Here is a 25,366-nt window from a genome sequence, read left to right as displayed (position 1 = left end):
AAACATGTCTGATCCTAAAAAGAAACCAACGACACCGTTAAAACCCACAAAGACCAATGCAGGCGGAGGAAGTACCGGATCTCAGAAGAAACAATCTTCATTGATGGCATTCTTCAAACCTGTTGCCAAATCAGATTCTAAAGCTCCAGTTCCACCACCCCAATTGCAAAACAAGCAACCACAATTACCTTCTTCTTCTCCTTTGAAGAGCAAATCTGTCAAGAATGAGATATTAAGCGACAAGGAGAACGAACAGGAATCTACTAGTGCAAATACCTCGTTTAATGCCCCTGACAGTCTGTTTACTAGTTATTCTCTGAAAAAGGAAAAGATGGCGGATGCTGATGAAATCTCTCAAGTTAAAGTTGCAAAGACTCATTTGAATAAAGCTGCTACCAATTTAAACTCTAGTCCTGTGACTAAGCGTGGACGTGGTACCAAGAATATCAGCTATGCCGAATCATCAGATGAGGAAGAAGAAGAAGACGACATTAAAGTTGGCAAAAAAAGAAGGAAAGTGATTGCTGATGATAGTGATAACGACGATGAGTTCACACCAGCTGGAGAAGAACCATCTGATGATGACATGAGTGATTTCATAGTTGATGATGATAAAGACGAAGACAGCCCAGTCGAAGAAGAAGGAGAGGAGGAAGAAGATAATGACGACGATGTCCCTCTCAGAACTAAACAGCCTAAGAAAGCAACTAAGTCAATGACTCCAACAAAGAGAGCTCTTGATAAAAAATTCAACGCTAAATCAGCCTATTCTCCTTCAAATTATACCCCTGTCAAATCTAGTCCTTCGACCAAGGTTACCCCAGTCAAGAAATCGTTTGCAAAGGAAAACGAAGAAAGATACCAATGGTTAGTCAACATCAAAGATGCAGAAAAGAGAACTCCTGATGATCCAGAATATGATTCTCGTACCTTATACATCCCCCAAGCTGCCTGGTCTAAATTCACTGCATTTGAGAAACAATATTGGGAAATTAAATCGAAAATGTGGACTACTGTGGTTTTCTTTAAGAAAGGGAAGTTTTATGAATTATATGAAAATGATGCTATTATTGCCAACACTGAATTTGATTTAAAGATTGCTGGAGGTGGAAGAGCCAATATGAAATTGGCTGGTATCCCTGAAATGTCGTTTGAATATTGGGCCAAGGAGTTTATTAGTCATGGTTATAAAGTTGCCAAAGTTGACCAAAAGGAATCCTTATTGGCTAAGGAAATGAGAGGTGGATCTACCAAAGAAGAAAAGATTATCAAGAGAGAATTGACTGGGATTTTAACCGGAGGTACTTTGACTGATTTGGATATGATTAGTGATGATATGTCAACTTACTGTTTAAGTATTAAGGAGGAAGAAAAAGACGATGGTTCCAAGATATTTGGAGTTGCATTTGTAGACACCTCGACCTCAGAATTGAATTTGATTGAACTTGAAGATGATCCAGAATGTACCAAGTTAGACACTTTGATAACTCAAGTAAAACCCAAAGAAATCATTTGTGAAAAGGGAAATTTGTGTGGTATTGCCAACAAAATCTTGAAGTTCTGTGCCCACAACAACCATCAAATTTGGAATCAATTGAATCCAATTACCGAGTTTTGGGATTATGATGTCACAGTAGAGAATTTAGTGACTTCAAAGTACTACCCAGCCGAAGACTTAGATGATTTTTCACAATACCCTGTGGTTTTAACCAGCTTTAAAGAAAAGCATCAAGTTGCATTCAATGCATTTGGTGGGTTATTGTATTATTTGAAAACGTTGAAGTTGGACTCTAGTATTATGAGTCTTGGTAATATCCACGAATACAGAATTTCTCGTAATGAAGCTTCTCATTTGATTTTGGATGGTATTACCTTGAACAACTTGGAAATTTTGAACAATTCCACCGATGGTGGTGATAAAGGTACTCTTTTTAAATTGTTAAATAGAGCCACTACTCCATTTGGTAAGAGACAATTGAAAAAATGGATATTGTACCCATTGATGAAAATCAATGAGATCAATCAAAGGTATGATGCTGTTGACTATTTAATGAATGATGGTTTAGAAATTCGCTCAATCGTAGAATCATGCTTGAATGAATTACCTGATTTAGAAAGACTATTAGCCAGAATTCATGCTGGTAATCTCAGATTTAGAGACTTTTTGAAAGTGGTTGAAAGTTTTGAAAGTATTGCCAAATGTTTGAATCAATTGGGCGAATTTACCAATGTCGAATCGGGAGCTTTTTACAAATACATTCGGGAATTCCCGCAAGAAATAGCTCGGTTAATTACCGAATGGGAAGATGCATTTGACAGAGAACAAGCCAAGAACGATGTCATTATCCCTGCCAAGGGTATTGATGAACAATTCGATGAATCTCAAGCAATAATAGATGATTTGCAAGGACAACTTGATCAGCATCTTAAAGAATACAAGAAAAGATTCAAATCTCATGAAATTTGCTACCGTGATTCCGGTAAAGAGATTTATTTGATTGAATTCCCTGTCAAATTGGTCAAACAAATCCCTAATGATTGGCAACAAATGGGTGCTACTTCTAAAGTCAAGAGATTCTGGTCACCAGAAGTAAGGAAATTAGTTCGTGAATTGCTTGAACAACGTGAAAGACACAAGATGGTATGTGATACGTTGAGAAACAGAATGTATTCGAAGTTCGATAGTCACTACAATATCTGGATGAAGGTAATTGCTACAATTTCTAAAATTGATTGTTTGTTAGCTTTAGCTAAAGTATCTGGCACTATTGGATATCCTTCTTGTCGTCCAAAGTTTGTTGATTCAGATAGAGGATATATCAATTTCCAAGAATTGAGACATCCATGCTTTATCAGTACACGTGAATTTATCCCTAATGATGTCATGTTAGGAGGCGATCAACCCCATTTTGGTTTACTTACCGGTGCTAATGCTGCTGGTAAATCTACATTGATGAGAACAACCGCGTTAGCAGTAATTCTCAGTCAAATTGGTTGCTATATACCTGCACAGCTGGCCGAATTGACTCCAGTAGATAGAATAATGACCAGATTGGGTGCAAATGATAATATATTACAAGGTAAATCAACATTTTTCGTGGAATTATCTGAAACGAAAAAGATCTTGAGTAATGCTACACCTAGGTCATTGGTTATTTTAGATGAATTAGGAAGAGGTGGTTCTAGTAGTGATGGATTTGCCATTGCCGAAGCGGTATTATACCACTTAGCAACACATTTGCAGTCATTGGGATTCTTTGCTACTCACTATGGTACATTGGGTGCATCTTTCAAAACCCATCCCCAAATTAAACCACTCCGCATGGGTATCATTGTTGATAGCAACACGCGTAATATTACCTTTTTGTACAAATTAGAAGAAGGTGCCGCCTCAGGGTCGTTTGGGATGAATGTTGCATCCATGTGTGGAATTTCAGATGAAATTGTGGTGAATGCAGAAATGGCTGCTAAAAATTACGAACAAACATCCAAATCTAAAAAGTCAAATCTTCCCAAGATTGAAGATGGACTAAGCTTGGGATTACAGAGTGATTTTGCCTGGATAGCAAAGGAACAATGGGGTGTATTGAGTAAAGATATTTTGAATTATGAAGAACCAGTTAAGCAACATGCATTGGAAAACATATTCACCATGATTGACCAGTTAAGTGTATAGTATAGTTAGTTGTCAGGTGGCGTTACTTTGTCCCACCGATATCTCCGTTAATACATGTGAGACGAAATTAAAAAGGATCATACAAATTCTCTTTTTGGCTGTAATTGATGAAGTCAAGAACATACAGAACTAATATTATGCCACGGAGAATAGAATTGCTACATTGCTCTTTTAGATGTATGGTGTCGGTTAATGCAATTTTTGTCCAATAAGGTGTTATGAGTTTTTCATTACAAATGGTGCGATATAAGCGAGACTGTTTACTTTAGTTGCAGAAATAGGGAGTAGGAAAAAAATTATGCGGAGCAAACCCAAATGCAATAAAAACATTAGAGTTGCCACTCAATATTCCTTTTCTCTTTCTTTTTCTTTAGCTAATTAATCAAAGCTTGTAATCAACACATATAATTCTATAATCAATTCACCATGTCTATCATCAATCAATTGGGATTAAACACAAAGGTTCCTTATCATTTCTTATTGTACTCCTTCACCTTTGGAGGTACCGCGTTTTACTCATGGGTCGTGTCACCAATTGTCTTTAAGAGGTTACCATTGGAAGAATTTTCCAACTTGCAAAACCATGTATTCCCTTGTTACTTTGGAGTACAAACATTTGCTCCCATCGTCTTGGGATTGACTACCCCATTGAAGTTTTGTCCCTTCACCGGAGGTTTATTAGCCGTATCTGCTGTTGGTGGTTTGATTAACCTTGTAGGTTTGTTACCTGTCTGCAGAGGTCTTAAAGAAAAGAAAAATAAGTTGATTGCTGATAAGCAAGACAAGGGACCAGATGGCCAACCAACTGCTGAGTTCACTGCCTTATCAAAGAAGTTTGGTGCCTACCATGGTCTTTCTATGTTGGTTAATGTCATTTCAATTTTATCCCTCGGTGTTTACGGTACTGCTTTAGCCAAGGGTTTAGCAAAGTTGTAAGCTAATTTTTTATGACAATCAAGTTTGTTCTTTTTTTTTTCTTTTTCACCCCGTTTTTAAGGATTATATCATCATGTATATTGCTTTGTACAGCTCTTATACAGTTATACATATTATGAGTACAGTTAAGTTATTTACTATTGTTCTATTGATTCTTTCTTGACTTTATTTCCGCGTCCTTTTTTCTAAGTTCTTCCAACTCTGCTTGTTCCTCTGCAATCTCTTCAGCGTAGACAACTGGATAGTATTTGAATAAATAGAAGTAAATCAGAACAAACACATGGAGGAAAAAACCAGCAAAGTGAATTGCGAGCTTGGTATTCTCCATGTATGGATTCATGAGCCATTCCTTCATTATATACGCATAATGGAAGATCCCCACACACATTCCCAAAAACCCGACCAAACCAAAACTAAGATCCTTCTTTAACTTTGGTGTAACGTATGGCTTAATGTAGACTTCATATGGAGATTGTTGTTTAACTCTTCTAGTTCTTGGAACTGGGGTTGTTTGTTCTGACATTATTTCAAGTTTGTGAGATGTAGCACTTATCAGAGGGGAAGATAATCTTAATGGCAAATATTAGTGGAGATGACTAGTCATCTTTTGTCGCTGGTCGATCCAAGATAAAAAAAAAAAGTTGAGCCTCGCGAGAAAGTGGTGAGAAAATTTGTCACATAATCTTACATCGAAAGATTGGAGTAATAGCTTTCGTTATACGCAGGTACAATGGTCATTGAACCATATTCTTTCCAAAGTCATCAAATACATACTTAAAAATAAATGGAGGCTTTTAAAACTAAAACAGAAAAAGAAAGAACAAGAGAAACGGGGGTAGGAGAAAATGTAACATGGATAACCGTTGCAATTTCAGATCTTTTAATTTACTAGAGGTAACAAATTTCAAAGAATGATGTAACCACCTATTCTAGAATTCGCAAATTCGAATGAGCGCAACAGGGTCAGACCAGAACCAAGACTTTTATTTTAACTAGTGAACTCATTCCAGCCATAATGTAATTTTCACAAGATAAATGAAGAGACTAATTACCCATTTATTACCACTCTTCTCTAGCAACACACAAGAATCCCTGATTAATATCCTTGGCGACTGCAAATAAGAACTTCAATTACCATGGCCAGCATATTCCCGAGAATTCCCCAATAATACAGGACACGTATTTCATGTGAGTTTCATGCAATTGTATCAAAAAAAAAAAACAGCCCCATTCAAATCGCAGGAAATGTTAAGAAATTATTAGAATGACACGGAGTAATGTGGGTATTATTTCCGCCACCCGAAATTTTGCTTCCCATCCCCTCTGGTCGCAGAAATTGATACAACCTCGAAACTTCAAACATGAAATAGAATGACTCCCCGCGTCTCCACAACTTCAAGGTATTTTAGTAGATTTGGTTGCAATTATGTCATAGAACACCTTGATAGTATGTTCCAAACGTAGATGTGGAACTTTCACAACTGGAATTCTCTCCTAAAGTTACGCGTTTACGAATTATAATGTAGCCGAAAGTGCCAAGACCAAATCTAATTTTCCGAACTAAAGCTACTCGGAAAAATTAGTATTGGACTTGCAAAAATCAACAAAAAAATATCGAGATTACGAAAAAATAATCACCTCATTTGAATTTTTCTGGACAAAGCCAAGATGTGTAACTTAAATTTTCTAACCATTGTTTATTCTCGCTTGATTAGAGAATTAGCTGTTTCATCATGCATGCGCATGCAAGGTGCCCGAAACTTCTTTGTCTAAATTCAGAAACATGAGATTCTTAGTTTGAGTTTGTTGGTATTTGGCTTGTTTCTTTTTTATTTCTTGAGGGAACGTTTTTGGTTTTAAATCCTATTGCAAAGTGTAACCTTGTATCTAATCTTCAGACAATTGGATTGTACCCCTATTTAAAGGAATAGGTTTGACCTTAAGTTGTAATGGCTACCGTTCGAATGTTTTGAATTTCTATCTTTACTTTTCATCAATTCTCCCTGAATAAATTAACTTGTATTTACCTAATGGATTACAAATTCAATAATATTTCGCCACCGATGCACTATCACACAAATTATAACTTAGGCTTCATGAACCATGAATGCTATTCCGTTCCTTTATCCCCTGTCAATAACAGCAATGAACCCAATGAATGGATGGATGATTTTTTGATCAACTCAGCGCCAATGACAACTGTCAACAGTGGATCTGGACTTAACAACACACCATTACAACCTAGTAATTTAGGAAATCAACCTATAAACTTTACCCAATATTTTGAAGAAGGAAGTATTTTCCATCCGGTAAGTTCATCTGCAGAAACTTCGTATGCCAATAGCCCAGAAAACGTGTATCCCGAAAAGGTTGATACAAAGACCAACAACAACATTTCAGAACCTAAAAGAAATAAACAAAATTTGAACCTCGAGACGTTAGAGGTGTTGTTTAATACCAAAGACATATTGAAGCAAGAGCCAACTGATACCTTGCTTCCGAAGAGAAAAAGGAATGCTACCCCGGTTGAATCTAGCGTACCCGTTTCTAGCAATGAATCGTCACCCATGTTGAGCAAAACCAATACCATTTCTCTTTCTCCAGCCTCGTCTATGGGTTCCTCGACTTCCAGTAGTGAGAAAATTGAAGAATCTATTAAGACTGAAAAGAAATCACAACCAAGAACACCCAAGAAGAGAGCACCTAGAAAGAAGCTAACTGATCTGCAAAAGAAAGCTCATAATAAGATTGAAAAGAGGTATAGAATTAACATCAATGCTAAAATTGCCGGTATACAAAAGATTATCCCATGGGTTGCTTACGAAAAGACCGCATTTGAGACCGGTGAACAGGCTAGTGACATTGATGCCAATTGTGCCAGACTTAACAAATCAATGATTTTAGAAAAGGCCACTGATTATATTCTTTACCTACAACAAAAGGAAATTCAAATGACGGAAGAAAACAAGAGGCTAAAAGAGCAAGTGCTTTCTTTGGGTGGTATTATATAGTATGTTTTTCAGCTATAGTTACATTTAGATGATTCTATAGATTTGTTTTGTGTTTCTATGTTTTTAATCGTTTTGATATTTATTTAATGCACAGCGGACTTAATTCGATTTTTTTTTTAGTCGATCGTTTTCGAACAAAACGGATTTATCACAGGAAGATTCATTTTTTTATAAGCCGTTAGATCGTTTATCGAAAAACAGAAGACTTTTATTAATCATGTTACCGCCTTATCCTGACTCATTGTTAAAAGAAATTGCATGTTTCTAAATATTTTTATTGATATTTTTCATACTGTGCCTTATCCTGATATCCGCCTCGCACGGAATAATTTTTCCGAAAACTCACATGAGCCGGATATTTCCTTCCTAGCAAGGAAAAAGGTTCGGATTTTCATCCCCGGTGTTGTCGCAATTGCCGTATAAAATTTTTCTTCGTTTCTTTTTGATCTGCATGAAACAATGGATTTCCTTGCAATTGCCGAAATAATAATTTTCAGGATCATTGTTCAAACGGCGGGAAATGCCCTTTAGTTTGAAAATGCCATAGCGGAAAAGTTTGAATTGAGATGCCTAAGATAAAAAATATCCTTTAAAATACCTTTAATGGAACGAGATGGAGTTTTTCAATTCTTTCTCTTGCTGTTAGCGGTAGTAACTCAGTGAATAACAACCATTTACATTACAGATCCAGGTTGCAATGGCATCAACTACAGAATCTAAAAAGGAAGATAATTATTCTTTGTCAAGTTTTAAGGTGCAAAAATCTGAATCCACCGCACACACAAGCAAGGATGAAGGAATAGAGAAGAGTTCAACAGGTCCAATTAAGGGTTGGCTTGACTCATTCAAGCTTGACTTAGAGGGTGCATCAGCAGATGATGTCGTGACTCCAGAAGATGGATTGAGAGAATATCAAGTTAAGTTAATTGCCCTTGCATCATGTATTGGGTCGGGGTTATTCATTAGTAGTGGAGCTGTTATATCTAGTGCAGGAGCAGCTGGTTCAGTTATTGGGTATGTGATTGTCGCTATTTTGATTTTCTTTGTTGTTCAAGCATTGGGTGAATTGACCAGCTCTTACCCAGTTCGTGGTAACTTTTTGATTTACAATTCGAGATTCATTGATGAGTCATGGGCATTTTCAATGGGTTGGAATTACTTTTTGCAATGGATTGTTACCATTCCATTCTCGTTGGTTTCGGCTGCTATGACAATTGAATACTGGAACAAGGATATCAATTCAGCTGTTTGGGTGTCTATATTTTTCGTTGTAATTTGTGCAATTAACATATTTGGTGTTAAAGGGTACGGTTATGGTGAATCTATGTTTTCAGTTATCAAAGTGATTGCAATTATTGGGTTCTGTATCTTGGCTGTTATTCTTATTGCCGGAGGAGGTAATCAAGGTTATATTGGAGGAGCAAACTGGCACCCACCTTTTGTAAACGGGTTTAAGGGAACTTGTAACACTTTGGTTAACGCCGGGTTCAGTTTCGCCGGTACCGAATTGGTTGCTCTTGCAGCTGCAGAATCTCCAAACCCTCGTCGAGCCATGAAGAAGGCTATCAAACAAGTGTTTTGGAGAATTGCCATTTTCTACTTACTTACCATTATCTTACTTTGTTTTTTGGTTAGATACGACGATCCAAATTTAATTGGTAATTCTAGTTCATCTGCTTCACCATTTGTTGTTGCTATCTCCAATGGTGGTATTAAGGTTTTGCCTTCAATTTTCAATGTTGTTATCCTTTTGGCAGTTTTGTCGGTTGCCAACGCCAGTGTTTTTGCATCATATAAGCCTTTGGTTGCCTTGGGTGAATGTGGATACGGTCCTAAATTCTTGACATATGTTGACAAAAAGGGAAGACCAATGATTTCTATTCTTATTTGCTTAGCATTTGGATTGATTGGATTTATTGGTGCTTCCAAGAATCAAGAGACTGTGTTCATTTGGTTATTGTCCTTGAGTGGGTTGGCCTGTATTTTCATTTGGTTTTCTATCTCATTGGCACAAGTTAGAGTTAATTATGCATGTAAGGTACAAGGTATTTCTCGTGACAATATGCCATTCAAGTCATTTGGTGGTGATTACGGTGCTTACTTTTGTATGTTCCTCAATGTTTTGATTTTACTTGCTCAATTTTACATTGCATTGTATCCAATTGGCGCTGAACCATTACAAGTCTCAACCTTCTTCCAAGCTTATCTTGCTGCTCCAATTGTCTTGGTTATGTACATTGGTCACAAAATCTGGACTAGAAACTGGAGCTTGTACATCAAGGCCGAAGATATGGATGTTACTACCGGTAGAGTTGTTGTAGATACCGAACTTTTGGCACAAGAAGAATTTGAAGCCGCTGAAGCTTGGAAAGCCAAACCCTTGTATCATAGAATCTTCCATACTTGGTGTTAAAGTATGAAATCTGTTTTTCTTTTTATTTAGAAGTTTAATATTTAATGCATTAATGAGTTGAAAAGGGTATATGTATATCATGAGCAATACCGGGGACCGGATGTACTAAATTCTCACCACAATAATATCGAACCACGTGACCCCACCTCCGATTGAAAATGTGTTTTCATTTTTGTTTTGCCAAGTTGTCTACGTATTCGCTTCTACCTGGTCGTCGTCCAATACAGTTTCCATCATGAGCAGTATTCATCTGCTAATCGGAGAGCTTACAAACCTCTCCACTGAATCTAAACGTCGATTCACCGAAACAAGACATGCTTGTGATAAAGCAGTAGCAGCACTTAAATCGTATCCTAGTTGGGACATACAAATCAAGGATATTTCACAACCTCAACATAAACAAGAAATAACGCGGCCGGTCATATTGGCTTGCAAATCAGGAAATGCAAAACTCACCACGATTTCCCTTTCTATCATTCACAAATTGATTATGGCGCAATTGATCCCCATTGACACGTTAAAAGAATTGTTGAATGCACTTCTAGAAGCTTCTCATTTGGCTATTGATATTCAATTGAGGATCTTACAATGTTTGCCCAGTTTCATGCAGAGTTACAGTGAACAATTTACTGGTGAATTGTTGTTGATCCTATTGGAAATTTGTTCCAGCTTGACGGCCAACAATAAGAGTACAGTTGTTATAAACACTGCCTCAGCAACTTTACAACAATTGTTTAGTAATATCTATGACAAGATTAAGGAATTGCCTGAGGGCGTTGCAGGAACTCATCAAATCAAGATTGACAATGATGAGATTGTAACTGTGGATGACTTGTCTAATGAAGGCTACCTTATCTTTCAAGACTTGTGTCACTTTATAGAGAATGAAAAACCGACATACTTGAAGGAATCCATTCATATCAAACTATTGTCAGTATTGGAAATAGTGGAAAATATAATCGCCAGTCATACCACCATTTTTCTCAAACACCAGGAATTGGCGTACCTTTTACGAGTCAAAGTGGTTCCATCAATGCTTCGAATTTTGAATTCCCCACTTAAGCCGTTCCCACTCGTAGATAGAACCATGAGGATTATTTACGTGTTGTTATCTACTCAATTGGAGAACCTTGAAATTGAAAGTGAAGTAGTATTATCGTTCCTTAACCATCTTCTTCTTGATGGTAGTGGAAATACTGCTGCTGGGGAATTTGTCGAACCAGATTGGGAAAAGGTATTAGTCTTGGAACTATTCAAGGGGTTATTTTCAGATTTCCAAGTCATGAAAAGTATCTATACAAAGTTTGATTACAATAAAGATAAAAAGAATGTGGTTTTGGAACTATTGACTATTCTTGGTACTTACCTCTCCAACAATTCACAATTACTTCAAGAAGAAATAAGGCCAATCCCTAAATCATGGAGTGTTTCCTCAGACCAGCAGCATGTTTACCTTTCAAAGTCAACATCCGGCTTAAAGACTCTGATACTCGATCATTTGGACAAGTCAGAACCACCCACGGGAATCCCTCCTACATACACAATATACTTGATTCATACCATTCTTACTCTGTTTTGCGAAGGTATCGCAAATTTCGTGGCCAGTTTGTCAGAGGGCCCCGGTGCTGCCGATTTAGAGGAAGATGTTCAATTGATAAATGCACTTATTTCCAGAACTGCCAAGGAAATCACCGGGTTGTATCACCGATTCATTTACACCATCATGGATGAAGAATGTTTCCATTTGTTAATTAGATCAATGCAAAGGTTTACCCATACTACTGGATTACTTGGTTTGGTCGAAATTCGTGATGATTTATTACTCACGTTATCCCGAGCAATCATAAATAACATACCTCATAAAGAAGTGGGTAGATCGCCTACACCTGAAACAGGAAAGCAGCCATTTGGGTTTGGATTTGTTGAAACAATTAGTTCCAGTTTGAATGATGCAAATGGTGCTGTTGTGAAAGAAGAGACTGACATTAGTACTTCCCTGGTTCATTCTCGTTACTTCAATTCCCGTCATATAACTTGTATTAGAGCCTTGGCAAACTTGGCAATTTCACTTGGATCTACTTTGAAGTCGTCGTGGACGATTATTTGGGTCACTTTCCAATGGTGTGATTATTTCATTAATGGTCATGATGAATTCTTTGGGTATATCAGAGGTAAAGTGAAAATGGCCGGCCCTGATGGAAAGAAACCCGATTTATCCAATGCTGATATAGTTAATGTTCAAACGTCTATGAAAAAATTGCTTGAGAGTATTGGTGATTATAACGTGGATTCATATTATGATGTTGTTGATTCATTGACTAGTTTGTCTAATCGAGAAATTGGCGAAGGCAAACAAGAGGAAGAAGATACCGATTTGCATACATGCCCCTATAACAAGAGTTATTTTTTGAACAAGTTGGTTCAAGTTTGTGAGATTAATGGGAAGAAGTTTTTAATTGAAGATAATAAATCGTGGGAGTTGATTCAAGGCTATTTTATTGAATTGGGTTCTTGTCGCACCTTGCATTCCAACGTTAGGATTTCCATCACAGAAGCATTCACTAATGTTATTAAAACAGTATCACATGATGGTTTTGAACAACAAGATGATGAAGAAACCATTCATATTACTTCAGAGAAATCATTGGAAAGTCTTGGTAAGTATTTGAATAGTTTGGTTACTTTAGGTCTTGCCCAGGAGTTACTTGTTTTGAATTGTGAAACTGACATTTATTTGACTATTTTGACTACTTTGCATGAATTAATTGACAAGTATGATACATTCTACCAGAAATCATGGAATAAAGTGTTTCATATTCTTAATTTACCCTTCACAATTAGTGGGAATGGAGCAACTGCTGATAAGTTTAGATTATTGGTTGAAAAATCGTATGATACGCTTAAATTAATCTTGGATGAGTTCTTATCATCACTTCCATTTGACCAATACAAATTGTTGATTGATACATTGGGTAACTTTGTTGATCAAAAATATGATTTAAACATCTCATTCAGTTCCGTGAGCTACTTCTGGCTCATTAGTGATTCGTTGAAATCAAGAATCGTCATGTTTAGTACAGAACGAACCAAACAACACATTCCAGAATCGGTAGTTCTGGATGCGGAGTTGGTTGAGTTTATCACCAGCCTGCCCGAATCGCTTGATTTGTATACTTGTCTTGATATTTACTTGTTGAGCAGTCTTACCAAGATATCACAAGTTGAAGAACGGGCTCAAGTAAAGAATGGGTCAATTCAAACTTTTTTCCAAATTATTGATGTCCACGGAAGTCTTCTTGGTAATTGTTGGGATTTGATTTATGAAATTGTATTGCCTAAGCTATTTAGTATGATCCCTAAACCAGACGAATTTGGGAAAGTAGGCGATAAAACAGTACTTGAAAGTTATAATTTGATGTTGGATGGTTTTACTTCCTTGTACAACAAATTCATGAGGAATAAGGAAATTGAAGGAATTGTTGTTAAATGGCAAGCTTTGATTGATTATCTCAAGAGATTATTGTCATCAAACTCTGTTGATTTAAAATTACAAGTATTTAAGTCATTCCATGATCTTTTAGTAAGTGTTTATGAACTTAGTGGTAGTTTGACGGAGATTAGAAACATGGTGTTTAGGTTGTGGGTTGAAGTTCCTGTTGAGTATGACTTTATCAATATAAAGTACCAGGAATGTTTGGTAGAGTTGATGAAATGTTTCCCTGACTTGTACAAGATTATCATTTCTAAGTTAACTTTGGATGAGGCCAATACAATTATAAACATGTTTAACAAATGTGCAAGGTATCCTATTCTTCCTACCAATCAATTGGACGATGTTAAGCCAACTAGTTTACAAGCGTCTGTTATTGAAAATTTGAATCTTATCGATGTTAAAGAAAGTCCAGCAATTCAATCATTAGTAATTCAGCAATTGGGTGTTATGATCATTTATCCTTTTGGTATTAGAAGCAGAATTGAATCGAAGCTAACCAGCAACAAGCTCATCACTGATAAATTCAAATTACCTACATTTGTTGCCTTGGGACATGTTTCTCTTGAGATTTTATTGGAAAAGTTAAATCTGTTTGAAGATTCCCAATTCCTGGTATTGATTCAAGATCGCGGTGCTCTTAAGTGCTTGAAATCGTTTATTGAAATAATTGATAATCACGCAGAAGGAGTAAAGTCACGAGAAAAGCCTGCTTGGATTTTGGCTAATCAGGGTATTTACTTCATCATAAAACAATTGCTTGCACATGACTCTAGTGTACAAGATGACGAGATGTGGAAATTGATTATCCAAGATATAAAACTTTGTTTCCAATCGACACAAGAAAACCAAGATGTGAAGATCGAACAATATAAGGAACTAAGTGAATTAATATTGCCTAATTTGTTAGCGCGTACTAAAAATGACTCAACTGAATTGCTTTCTGAGTATGTTGAGATTCTTTATGATAATTCCTTTTTGTATGAGTTTAACGAATGGGAAAAAACGGTATTTGATCAATATAAGAACAACAATTCCAGTGACGAATTGATTGAACAACTTACAAACTACCCATTTGAAGAAGTATTTGGCACGACAACCCCATTGGTAAAGTATGACAATTACAAGTCGAGAATTACATGTTTGCAAGAATTGATTAAGTTCTCAAAACCGTCATTTTCAGGAACAACCAGAGAGTTGCAGACTATTAGTCAGAAATTTTTGGTGGCCAGGGCCAGTTTCTGCCTGAGAAGATTTATTAGCGATCAACGATTGTTGTACAAATGTCCTATACCGATTGTTCAACAACGAGAGTTAATGATTATCTTGAATGGATTAGGTGAATTGCGTGGAGAACATGACAACAAAACTAACCAAACAAAATTGTATCGATTATTAATCAAGTTGATACCTTATGCTACCAGGATAGATGGGGCTGGCTATAAGTTGACTAAGGTATTAGATACACTTGTTGTATAGAGACATTTATAAGTAATGATAGAGGTATTTTTTTAGGTCGATAATTAAGCGACATTTTTCTTTTTTATTTTTTTTTATTTTCGCAGCCACTTTGCATCGTGATTTTTTCCCAATTGAGTTAATTGACCTCGAAGGAGAACAATGGGGGCTTTCGGTGTTGTTGATTCGACAATTATACGAATTTGTTCCTGTTTTATAAAGAAAATGAAGTTATTAAGAACTTCTGTGGCTGGAAATAAATAGTCTACACGTTTCATCTGATTCCTGTAAAATGTAATCTTGTTTGAACTTAAATTATCATGCTTAAGTGGGTGACACCGGCGCGTAAAGTTGGTCGTGCACTGGTGTCAAAAAGGAGGTGGTGAAATAATTTGGTTGAGACACGCAATCATCTGGGTTCTGATTTTGTGTACATACCTGAAACTTAGTGCGACATTGTAACAACCCACACACATGTCGTTGTCAAGATTATTTACAAGGTAACATTCCTTGACACATGTGGTGACACAGTGGACTAATCGGGATAAAAGTCTGTTAGTTACCGACGTTATCATTTGTGTAACAACTGTCACATTCCTATTTGAAATTTCTATTTATATGTCGTGCAGTGCCACCTCATTTCATGGTTAAACCGGAGCAAATTATGCGCCCTGTGTTTCTATTTATAACTTTTGTAGTAGCCACTTTTTTTTTTAATAAGCAAAGAAAAAAAACTGCAGTGTTTATTGTCTTAACGCTTTATTGATCTATGGAAAGAAAAAGAAAAAGAAAAAGAAATCCCATACAAATCTTTTACAACCAACAATCTTGCTTTCCTTTTATTGTATTGTTTCCTTTTTCTAGAGTGAATTCATCCAAACCAATCTATTAGATTCTTCTAATCAGTCGAAAGTATAGATCTAGATACTTTCAGCACACATCTATACCTGCAAGGCAACAAGAATTAAACTGTCTTATCGTTTAGGGCAAAACAAGAATTGTTTCACAACATTCCGTCAATAAAAACCACGCTACACCACAATCAATCAAACGTGTGGTGGCTACAACTCATTTGAAAGAGATTACAAACTATTATTTTGGTTAATCTTCGCTTACAGCACCAGAAATTAGGTTGTAATTATTGGTTGTTTTAATTATAGATCCCTATTACATACAAAGAATTATTTTTAGGATTCACTAAGACAAAAAAAAAAAAGTTTATTTTTGATCTACGTGATTTTTTATTTTTTTTTGTTTTTTATTTTTTTTTTTGGTGTTGTGCTATTCCAAGTGTACTCGCTAAGAATTCTTTTTTTGGGTTTTATTAATTTAGAAAAATTTTCCCCTTTGGTTGTTCCTTTTGTTTATTAACAAACCATTCGTTAGTTCACTACTGCTTTAGTTTCCGGTTCTGACTAGTTTCAACTACTACGAATCAAACATTTAAACAATGTCCTACAATAATTCTGGTCCTCAGGGTTATAGGGAATTTGATCCCGAATCAGGCGACGGACTTGGAAGAAAGAAGTCCCTTATCAGACCTGAAAGAACACGTATTAACCAAAACCACCCTCGATATCATTACACCCAGGTCACCAATCAAGAGTCCCATCATATCAAAGTATTACCTTCTTCTACCGGTTTGGACCCTATAATTTCCAATGAGGTAAGTCGGTCTAGATCTCTCAGACAACAACAACTGGTTCGCGAGGATGAGGATGAAGGCATACCTCTTATGGATATCCATAATGCTTCTCCTGATGTGAGCGCTGGCACTCCAGTGCCCAGTCAACGAGAACGAGAATCTTCAACCACTCGTACCACAAGTAACGATGACTTGAAAGGTGGGCGCGAAGTGTATGGTTTGAATGATGAATTTAAAGGCAAACACAAAAACAACGTTATTGTTTCTTCGAAAAAATTAGCTACCGATGATGACGATTCCAACGCCAAAAAGAGCAATATTTACTTTTGGAAGGTTTATTGTTATGCTATTACCTTTTGGGCTCCTCCTCCATTGATGAGGCTCTTTGGGTTAAAAACAAAAGAACGTCAGTTTGCTTGGAGAGAAAAAATGGGATTGATTTCCTGTATCATTTATGTTGGTGCTTTTGTTGCTTACTTAACTTTTGGTTTCACCAGAACTGTATGTTCTGGTCAACAAGTTAGAACTAGAATTAATGAGGTTAGTTCTGGTTCTTTAATTATCAATGGTAGATCCTTTGATTTGACCCATTCTAGACATCCTCCTGCTGCCAATATACCTGCTGGGTCGAATATTTTGTACCCACCAACTAATGCTGGTGGTATGGATGCGTCTATGCTTTTCCAAAATGTCAATGGAAATTGTAAGAATTTGATTGTTCCTCGTGATAACTGTACTATTCCTCATGATGATGATAATAACTTGGCTTGGTATATGCCATGTCGTCTTTTTGATCAAGATGGTTCTACTGCTCCAAATATGACTGAAGAATATTATGCTGGTTACGCATGTCACACCAGTCCAACTGCTCGTCAAGCTTATTATAATTTAAAAGTAGCCGGTGATGTGTATTTCACTTGGGATGATATTAGAAACTCTTCAAGAAATTTGGTTGTCTATTCTGGAAATGTTTTGGATCTTAATTTATTGGATTGGATTCAAAGTGATGATGTTACTTACCCAGATTTATTTACTAAATTGAGAAATGATAACACTTATCAAGGGTTGGATATTTCTTTAGTTTTAACTGACGCACATGAACGTCAAGCTGCAAGATGTTTATCGGAAATTATCAAAGTTGGAACCGTTGACTCTGATACTATTGGATGTATTGCATCTCAAATTGTGTTGTATGTTTCTTTGGTTTTCATTTTATCGGTTGTTTTTGTCAAGTTCGTTATGGCCTTGTGGTTTAGATGGGTTACTTCCCAAAAGCAGGGTGCTACTGAATACGATAAAAGATCTATGGCTTCAAGAAACAAGGATATTGAAAATTGGACACGTAATGATAACATGGCCATTGGTGATCAAATCAAAACTGTCCCTGTTAAAGCTCGTGCAAATTATCGTGCTGCTAAAACAAATAGACAAAATGTGTTTAACCGTGCTCAAAAGTTATCCCTTGCTCCTACCAGTGATTTATCCCAATATTATGATAACCCAGAAGCTCTTTCTAAAACATTTAGATACACAACCATGTCCACTCAAGCGGCACTTTTAGGTCGTCAAGGTTATAAAAAGGGTGGTCATAATACTAGAAAGCAATCTACTCTTTATTTGACCGACCAAGGATCATCTACTGATTTGTTGAATAGACCAATGAGTACTTTCAATCCATTTGACGGAATGGATGGTTATCCTATCCATGGGTTATCTCCTGATATTATCCATCCTGATATTATTCCTCAACCACCTGTTGAATATCAGCCATTTGCATATCCTCTTGTTCACACTATGACTTTAGTTACATGTTATTCTGAAGATGAAGAAGGTATTAGAACTACCTTGGATTCTATTGCTACTACTGATTATCCAAATTCTCACAAGTTGATTGTGGTTATTTGTGATGGTATTATTAAGGGTTCTGGAAATGATGAAACTACCCCAGATATTGTATTGGGAATGATGCAAGATTTGACTATCCCCAAGGATGAAGTTAAGGCTTATTCTTATGTTGCTGTTGCTCAAGGTAGTAAGCGTCATAATATGGCCAAGGTTTATGCTGGTTTCTACAAGTACGATGACGATACTATTCCTCAAGATAAACAACAACGTGTTCCTATGATTACTATTGTTAAATGTGGTGCTCCTGAAGAAGCCGGTGCTGCCAAGCCTGGTAACAGAGGTAAGCGTGATTCTCAAATTATTTTGATGTCATTTTTACAAAAGGTTGTATTTGATGAAAGAATGACTAGTTTGGAATACGAAATTTTACAAAATATTTGGCGAGTCACTGGGTTGATGACAGAATTTTATGAAATTGTTCTAATGGTTGATGCCGATACTCGAGTTTATCCTGATTCTTTAACTCATATGGTTGCTGAAATGGTTAAGGATCCTCTGATTATGGGATTGTGTGGTGAAACAAAGATTTCCAACAAGCTTCAATCGTGGGTTACTGCCATTCAAGTTTTTGAATATTATATTTCACATCATCAAGCCAAGGCGTTTGAATCTATCTTTGGTGGGGTTACTTGTTTACCAGGTTGTTTCTGTATGTATAGAATCAAGGCTCCAAAGGGTTCAGATGGGTATTGGGTTCCTATTTTGGCCAATCCTGATATTGTGGAAAGATATTCTGATAACGTTGTTGATACTTTGCATAGAAAGAATTTGTTGTTGTTGGGTGAAGATCGTTATCTTTCATCATTGATGTTGCGTACTTTCCCCAAGAGAAAGCAAGTTTTCGTACCCAAGGCTGCATGTAAGACTATTGTTCCTGATAAGTTTAAGGTGTTGTTATCCCAACGTCGTAGATGGATTAACTCCACTGTGCATAATTTAATGGAATTGGTTTTGGTTAATGATTTATGTGGTACATTCTGTTTCTCGATGCAATTTGTTATTTTTATTGAATTGGTGGGTACTTTGGTTTTACCAGCTGCTATTACGTTTACCTTTTATGTTGTTGTGGTTGCAATTATATCCAAGCCTACTCCAATTATGTCCCTTGTCTTATTGGGTGTTATTTTTGGTCTACCTGGGTTACTTATTGTGATTACAATTTCTTCATTGTCATACATTTTTTACTTTTTCGTTTATCTTTTTGCCTTGCCAATTTGGAACTTTGTTTTGCCAAGTTATGCCTTCTGGAAGTTTGATGATTTCAGTTGGGGTGAAACCAGAACTGTTGCTGGTGGTGATAAAGGAGACCATTCTACCGTGGAAGGTAAGTTTGATCCAAGTAAGATTGTTATGAAGAGATGGCGTGAATGGGAACGTGATCGTCGTAATGATGAAAGCAGAATGTTGGCAGGAGCAGTGGGGAATAATTTGAGTATTCCTTCGGCTGCCTGGAATCCTGCAAATTCAAATGCAGACCAAGTTAAGGAAGATTATTCACAATATTCTTCATCGGGATCAAATTAAGGTTAGTTTGTTTTATTTTTATTAGACTATTCTTCATGTATACTTTATATATATATATATATATATATATCAAAATAAAGGTTGTAATATTTGAAGTATTCAGATGTAAGCTATGAATTCTGTACTTAGCTCAAAGAAAAAGTTGTGTTTAAGTTATTAAGAATTTATAAACTATTTAACTTTATTGGAACAAATAAATGTGGTAATAATCCTGGGTTATGCACGATGCTTGTCCACAACTATTGCATTCTACAGTTATCTAGTATTTTCATAAATCAGTAAACAATTAAAATTAAAAATAAATACCTAAAGAAATCATAGCTAGTATCGAAGTATATAACGCGGGTATGTTTAGACGAAGGTTTAGTAAAGTTGTCTCTTCTTTTGACCGTACTTAGCAGCCAATGAGGAAAGGACTGGGTCCGAACCGGTACCGGAAGCAGTAGCAGCGGTTGTAGTGGTTGCAGCTGCTGGTTGTGCAGAAGCAGCTTGTTGAAGATCACTTTGAGTGACGGTACCGTTCTTGAGGGCTTCGCTAAGCCAGTTACCGAGATATCCAGCCCAAGTTCCACCGTTAGCCTTGATGTAGTTCAACATGCTGTCCAAGACACCACTTTCCTTACTCCAGTTGTAGACTTCAGTGGCAGCAACAGTACCAGTCTTGAATGCCCAGGTCAAGAAGTCGATAGTTTGTTGTGGATTGTCAAACACCTTTTGAATCAATTGTTGGACGAGACCAGAACTCTTGACGGCATTAACAATCAATCCAATTACATCAGCGAGGTCTCTCTTGTCGAGGTATTCACCTTCTGGGAGGGTAATTTCCTTAAGTTCTTCTCTCTTGAATTCAAACTTGACTTCTTCTCTCTTACTAGAACCTGCTGCTGGGGCAGCAGATGGGAAGAAAATGGCAGATGCGTTAGACAAGAATCCCTTAATAAGATCTAAGAAGGCACCCTTTATACCTTGGTCATTAACAATCTTGTTGAAGATATCACCCAATAATCCGGAGTTGTACAAAGCTTTGGCTAAAGCAACACCTTGGACGGCGGCAGTTTTGAAAGCAGCTTGAACAACACCCTTGATGACATTGATAATGGTTGGGTCACTAATCAATTTGTTGAAGACATCCTTGATAAGACCAGAATTAAGTATACTAGAAATCAAATCACTGAAAGCAGAACCTTCACGCTTGAGTAATTCCATCAATTCTTCTTCATTGTCGGTGACATCTCTCTTAGCCTTGAAGTTTTGAATCTCTTGGAGGATTTCCAAAATTTCATTGACTTGTTCTCTCTTAACCAAGGTTTGATCGGAACCAAAAGAGTTCATGTCCAATGGGGCAGCAGAAACACAGGCACTAGAGGCCAAGACAGCTAAGGCAGCGGTGGTTGAAAACTTCATTTTTTTTATTGTTGATAAGGGGAGATTGTTTGATGTAAGGTGTTGTAATAGATAATTAAAAAAGAACATAATTAAATCTAAACTAGGATTTCTAGTGTATATTTATAGCAGAAGAAACCCAAGGGAGGGTTAATTAGGAATTACCATTAAGGAATCAATTCAGTAAAGTTATTGCCTTAGTTAGGAAAGTATTGCCTTGGTGTTGTAAGCTTATTACTACAATGACCGCAAAATCTAAGGGAGTTCTACGATTGACGAACAAACTTCTTTTCCAAATCTGGAAATCGGAATGTTGCAGCCACTCACTTTCCGGAATAGGAAGTTTTTGCTTAATTTTTTTTTTCTTCGGCTCACCCAAAAAAACTCAATTTCGCAACTTCTAATTGAGACAATAGTATTCCAATTGAGTCAAAACGCTTGTAATTGTGCTCAACTCATCATATGTCGAAATAATAATGGTTGAGCCGCAATTGCTTTCGTATTCTGGGAAAACAAAATGGATATACCAGGCTTGGTTTTACCGGATCGGGGAAATTAATAACCATTGTTTCCTCCCTTATAAACATTTAGTTACTTAGATCGTGGAATCAGGCAAGCCCCCTTCCTCGCAAAAAGTTGTTCTAGGATAGAAACAATTGTTTGAAATTGACTTCGTACTGTCAAAAAAAAAATAAACAAAACTACTTTAGGCTTGTTTTTGCTTGACTGAGCCTCAAATCGTTATCAATAGCGTTATTTTTTTGGCCAAGTATAGTACTTTTGTGTTTCAAGATGGAATATGACGAGCTTAATCCAAGAGATTGATTACGTCAATTTTGATGGTTACAGTTTCATAAGCAGTATAAGCTGCATCTCCGTTATTCCATCATAATGTGTGGAAGCCAATATGGAAATTCAAATTGAAAATGCAGATCGGGTAAAAAAATGTTTTACTTAAGTTGGATAAATCAATGTTAGGATGGGATTGCTATTTGGTTTTCCTGCTTCCCCAAGGAAACAATGAAGGATTACAGAAGATGCAGTCAGGCGGTTTGTTTACGTTCGTATTCTATTAATAGAAATATGGGTGCTATATTGGGTAATAAGTTTTACGGTAACAACGCTGGATTCTACTTGTCAGGGATGGGTTATAATAGGAAGAGAAGAAATTACCTATTCGTAGAGAACCAGTAGAACAATGAACAAAATTTATCCCATATTGGGCAAATATATTTAGCATGTAATTGTCCCAAAACAATACTGCATTTCTAGCAAACTCCTTACGAGGAGTTGAGCTCGGCTATTACTTGGTCAGTTCATCGCTGTATCACATGGTTTTGACTAAAAGGGAAAGGTGTCTGCTGTTGCCAATTGGGAAGCTAATTTTGATCGTTCGCTAAGTATGAGTGGCTTAGGTGATTAGATATCTTTTGGCTTACCAAAGGGAAAAAAAAAAAAACTATTGTAAGCATGAATACGCAACAACCACAGTTTATGCACAACAAGGTGGAGGCTCGTCGATCTAACACAATCTGACATCTATATGTTGAATCAATACTCATTGCTGGAGATATAATTAAGCATTGTAGATACCATTTCGAAGCTTTATTATAAAGCTGGTAATAAACATAGCTAATACTGTTAGTTACGATTTCATTATCAGTATTCTGTGTACGTCCTGACCATGTGTTTTAATATTTTGCATTGTAGACAGAAATATGTAATTGAATTAAAATGTGATGTGTGTGTGTGTCTTTTTTATTGTTTATTCTACAAATAATATTACCATGTGAAGATTCAATTGATGTCAGATTTTAGATTTAGATTTTTGCAATTTGGTTGCGAAAAATGGAAGAAACCACAATGGTGAAATGAATTGTAGAAAATCATGCCTGATTTCAATTCAATGTTCCATTGAGAAAAGTGTCCAACCAGTACGCCAGATCAAACAGATATGCTGTAGCGGTGCTACTGCTACAAACAGACGACCAGTAAGAGCCAAGGCGGGATCAATGAAATTCTTGATCATTGTCCGATATTTTTGAACCGCGCACGACACATTTTTATTTGATACGACATTGATTAATAAATTGCACCACAATTTCATAATAATTTAGTTCAAGATCGGCGTTGCAGTGGAGTTCGCTCTTTTAGGAGAGTATGTCCGTGGCCAGCCGGTTAAAAGTCTATGTTGCGGCGGCTGACAGATCCATTCCCCCGTGGAGTTGGATTGTGCCCGGAGATCAACCGTTGTGAGCCATTGCATTTTTACGAAAAAAAGAAATTTAACTGGCCATAAAATATTTTTTTGCAATTTTTTTTTCCTTAGCTCAACGTTGACCGCGTATGCACTACCAGATATCACACATACAAAACAAACCCCATCGGGAGTTTGATGTAAAAGTTCTTTTTCAGATATTCTTTTCTTACTCTTCACTTGGTATTCAAGAACTAAGTGAACTTTAACCACCATGAGTGCCCCTATTTCTACTGGTGTTGCAACCACTTTTGCAACTGACTCATCTGATACCACCACCAAGGTGAACAGACAAGGAAACATTTCTTCATTCGCTACCAACACCGTTAGCAGTAACTTGACTGCTATTGATACCAATGGAGATGTTTTCAAAGTCCCAGATTACACCATCAAGGACATCTTATCTGCTATTCCAAAGCACTGCTACGAGAGATCTTTGATTAGATCAATGGGTTATGTTGTTCGTGACATTACCATGATGGTTATCATTGGTACTGTTGCCAAGAAGTATATCCCATTAGTTGATATCGCCGGCTACCCAGATGCTTCCTACTACATCAGAGGCGCCCTTTGGATGTTGCAGTCATATTTGATTGGTTTATTTGGTTTCGGGTTATGGATCTTGGCTCACGAATGTGGCCACGGAGCATTCTCTGATTACCAAGGTATTAACGACGTCATCGGTTGGGTGTTGCACAGTTATTTGATCGTTCCTTATTTCTCATGGAAGTTCACTCACTCTAAACATCACAAGGCCACTGGTCATTTAACCAAGGATATGGTGTTTATTCCTTACACCAAGGAAGAATTCAAGGAAAAGCACGGAGTTGAAAAGATTAGCGATATTATGGAAGAATCCCCAATCTGGTCATTCTTGGTCTTGGTTTTCCAACAGGTAGGTGGTTTACAATTGCACTTGGCCACCAATGCTACTGGTCAACCTTATCCTGTTTCTAAAATTGCCAAATCGCATTATGCTCCTAAGGCACCAATGTTTGATGCTAACCAATACTGGTTCATTATCTTATCAGACATTGGTATCATTGCTGCTTTCACCATGGTGTACCAATGGTACAAGCATTACGGTTTGTTCAACATGATGGTATACTGGTTTGTTCCATGGTTGTGGGTCAACCATTGGTTAGTCTTTGTCACCTTTTTACAACACACCGACCCAACCATGCCTCATTATCGTGCTGAAGAATGGACCTTTGCCAGAGGTGCCGCTGCCACCATCGACCGTGAGTTTGGTTTTGTCGGCAAACACATCTTCCACGATATCATCGAAACCCATGTTTTGCACCATTATGTTTCTAGAATTCCGTTCTACCATGCTAGAGAAGCTTCCGAAGCTATCAAGAAGGTCATGGGTGAACACTACCGTTATGAGGGTGAAAATATGTGGTACTCCTTGTGGAAGTGTCTTAGAATGTGTCAATTTGTTGACGATGATAAGGAGGATGCCAAGGGTGTTTTGATGTTTAGAAACGTGAATGGTTTAGGTGTCAAGCCAAAGGATTAAGCAGATCAGAGGTGAATATGCAACTCATTGATTAGATTTTCATTTGTAAATAGAAGCTTCTTTTATATGAATCAAGTAATAGAAATGAATTTTGTATGCGACCAATGTTGTTCCAGTTTTTTGCAAGCATATAAGCAAAAAAAAAA

At 36.8% G+C, this 25,366-nt stretch overlaps 9 protein-coding genes across 9 annotated transcripts; 7 read left to right on the top strand and 2 right to left on the bottom strand. All coding sequences in view use genetic code 12, as the record gives it.

Annotated features, from left to right (window-relative positions):
• Nucleotides 1-4: 4 nt before the first annotated feature.
• MSH6 (mismatch repair ATPase) lies at nt 5-3,676 on the top strand (the record flags this gene model as incomplete). Its single annotated transcript, XM_007375688.1, has 1 exon — nt 5-3,676. The coding sequence occupies one exon, from the start codon at nt 5-7 to the stop codon at nt 3,674-3,676; it is 3,672 nt and encodes a 1,223-aa protein (XP_007375750.1).
• A 426-nt stretch (nt 3,677-4,102) lies between these two features.
• On the top strand, nt 4,103-4,612 carry SPAPADRAFT_138963 (uncharacterized protein; the record flags this gene model as incomplete). Its single annotated transcript, XM_007375687.1, has 1 exon — nt 4,103-4,612. The coding sequence occupies one exon, from the start codon at nt 4,103-4,105 to the stop codon at nt 4,610-4,612; it is 510 nt and encodes a 169-aa protein (XP_007375749.1).
• Nucleotides 4,613-4,757: 145 nt separating this feature from the next.
• On the bottom strand, nt 4,758-5,135 carry SPAPADRAFT_61541 (uncharacterized protein; the record flags this gene model as incomplete). The annotated part of the gene is made up of 1 exon (XM_007375686.1): nt 4,758-5,135. One exon carries the CDS (start codon nt 5,133-5,135, stop codon nt 4,758-4,760), a length of 378 nt encoding a protein of 125 aa, XP_007375748.1.
• A 1,182-nt stretch (nt 5,136-6,317) lies between these two features.
• TYE7 (regulatory transcription factor TYE7) lies at nt 6,318-7,737 on the top strand (the record flags this gene model as incomplete). Its single annotated transcript, XM_007375685.1, has 1 exon — nt 6,318-7,737. One exon carries the CDS (start codon nt 6,643-6,645, stop codon nt 7,621-7,623), a length of 981 nt encoding a protein of 326 aa, XP_007375747.1.
• A 1,030-nt stretch (nt 7,738-8,767) lies between these two features.
• Nucleotides 8,768-10,036, top strand: SPAPADRAFT_61539 (uncharacterized protein; the record flags this gene model as incomplete). Its single annotated transcript, XM_007375684.1, has 1 exon — nt 8,768-10,036. One exon carries the CDS (start codon nt 8,768-8,770, stop codon nt 10,034-10,036), a length of 1,269 nt encoding a protein of 422 aa, XP_007375746.1.
• Nucleotides 10,037-10,271: 235 nt separating this feature from the next.
• Nucleotides 10,272-15,005, top strand: MON2 (Mon2p; the record flags this gene model as incomplete). The annotated part of the gene is made up of 1 exon (XM_007375683.1): nt 10,272-15,005. The coding sequence occupies one exon, from the start codon at nt 10,272-10,274 to the stop codon at nt 15,003-15,005; it is 4,734 nt and encodes a 1,577-aa protein (XP_007375745.1).
• A 1,345-nt stretch (nt 15,006-16,350) lies between these two features.
• On the top strand, nt 16,351-20,058 carry CHS3 (chitin synthase; the record flags this gene model as incomplete). Its single annotated transcript, XM_007375682.1, has 1 exon — nt 16,351-20,058. One exon carries the CDS (start codon nt 16,435-16,437, stop codon nt 20,056-20,058), a length of 3,624 nt encoding a protein of 1,207 aa, XP_007375744.1.
• A 270-nt stretch (nt 20,059-20,328) lies between these two features.
• Nucleotides 20,329-21,515, bottom strand: OP4 (Op4p; the record flags this gene model as incomplete). The annotated part of the gene is made up of 1 exon (XM_007375681.1): nt 20,329-21,515. One exon carries the CDS (start codon nt 21,460-21,462, stop codon nt 20,422-20,424), a length of 1,041 nt encoding a protein of 346 aa, XP_007375743.1.
• A 2,348-nt stretch (nt 21,516-23,863) lies between these two features.
• Nucleotides 23,864-25,318, top strand: FAD3 (Fad3p; the record flags this gene model as incomplete). Its single annotated transcript, XM_007375680.1, has 1 exon — nt 23,864-25,318. One exon carries the CDS (start codon nt 23,913-23,915, stop codon nt 25,218-25,220), a length of 1,308 nt encoding a protein of 435 aa, XP_007375742.1.
• Between the last annotated feature and the right edge of the window lie 48 nt (nt 25,319-25,366).

Source organism: Spathaspora passalidarum, assembly GCF_000223485.1.
Source record: "Spathaspora passalidarum NRRL Y-27907 unplaced genomic scaffold SPAPAscaffold_4, whole genome shotgun sequence".
Classification (NCBI taxonomy): Eukaryota; Fungi; Ascomycota; class Pichiomycetes; order Serinales; family Debaryomycetaceae; genus Spathaspora; species Spathaspora passalidarum.
Note: the sequence above shows the minus strand (reverse complement) of the source record. Positions and strands in the feature narration are given on the sequence as shown.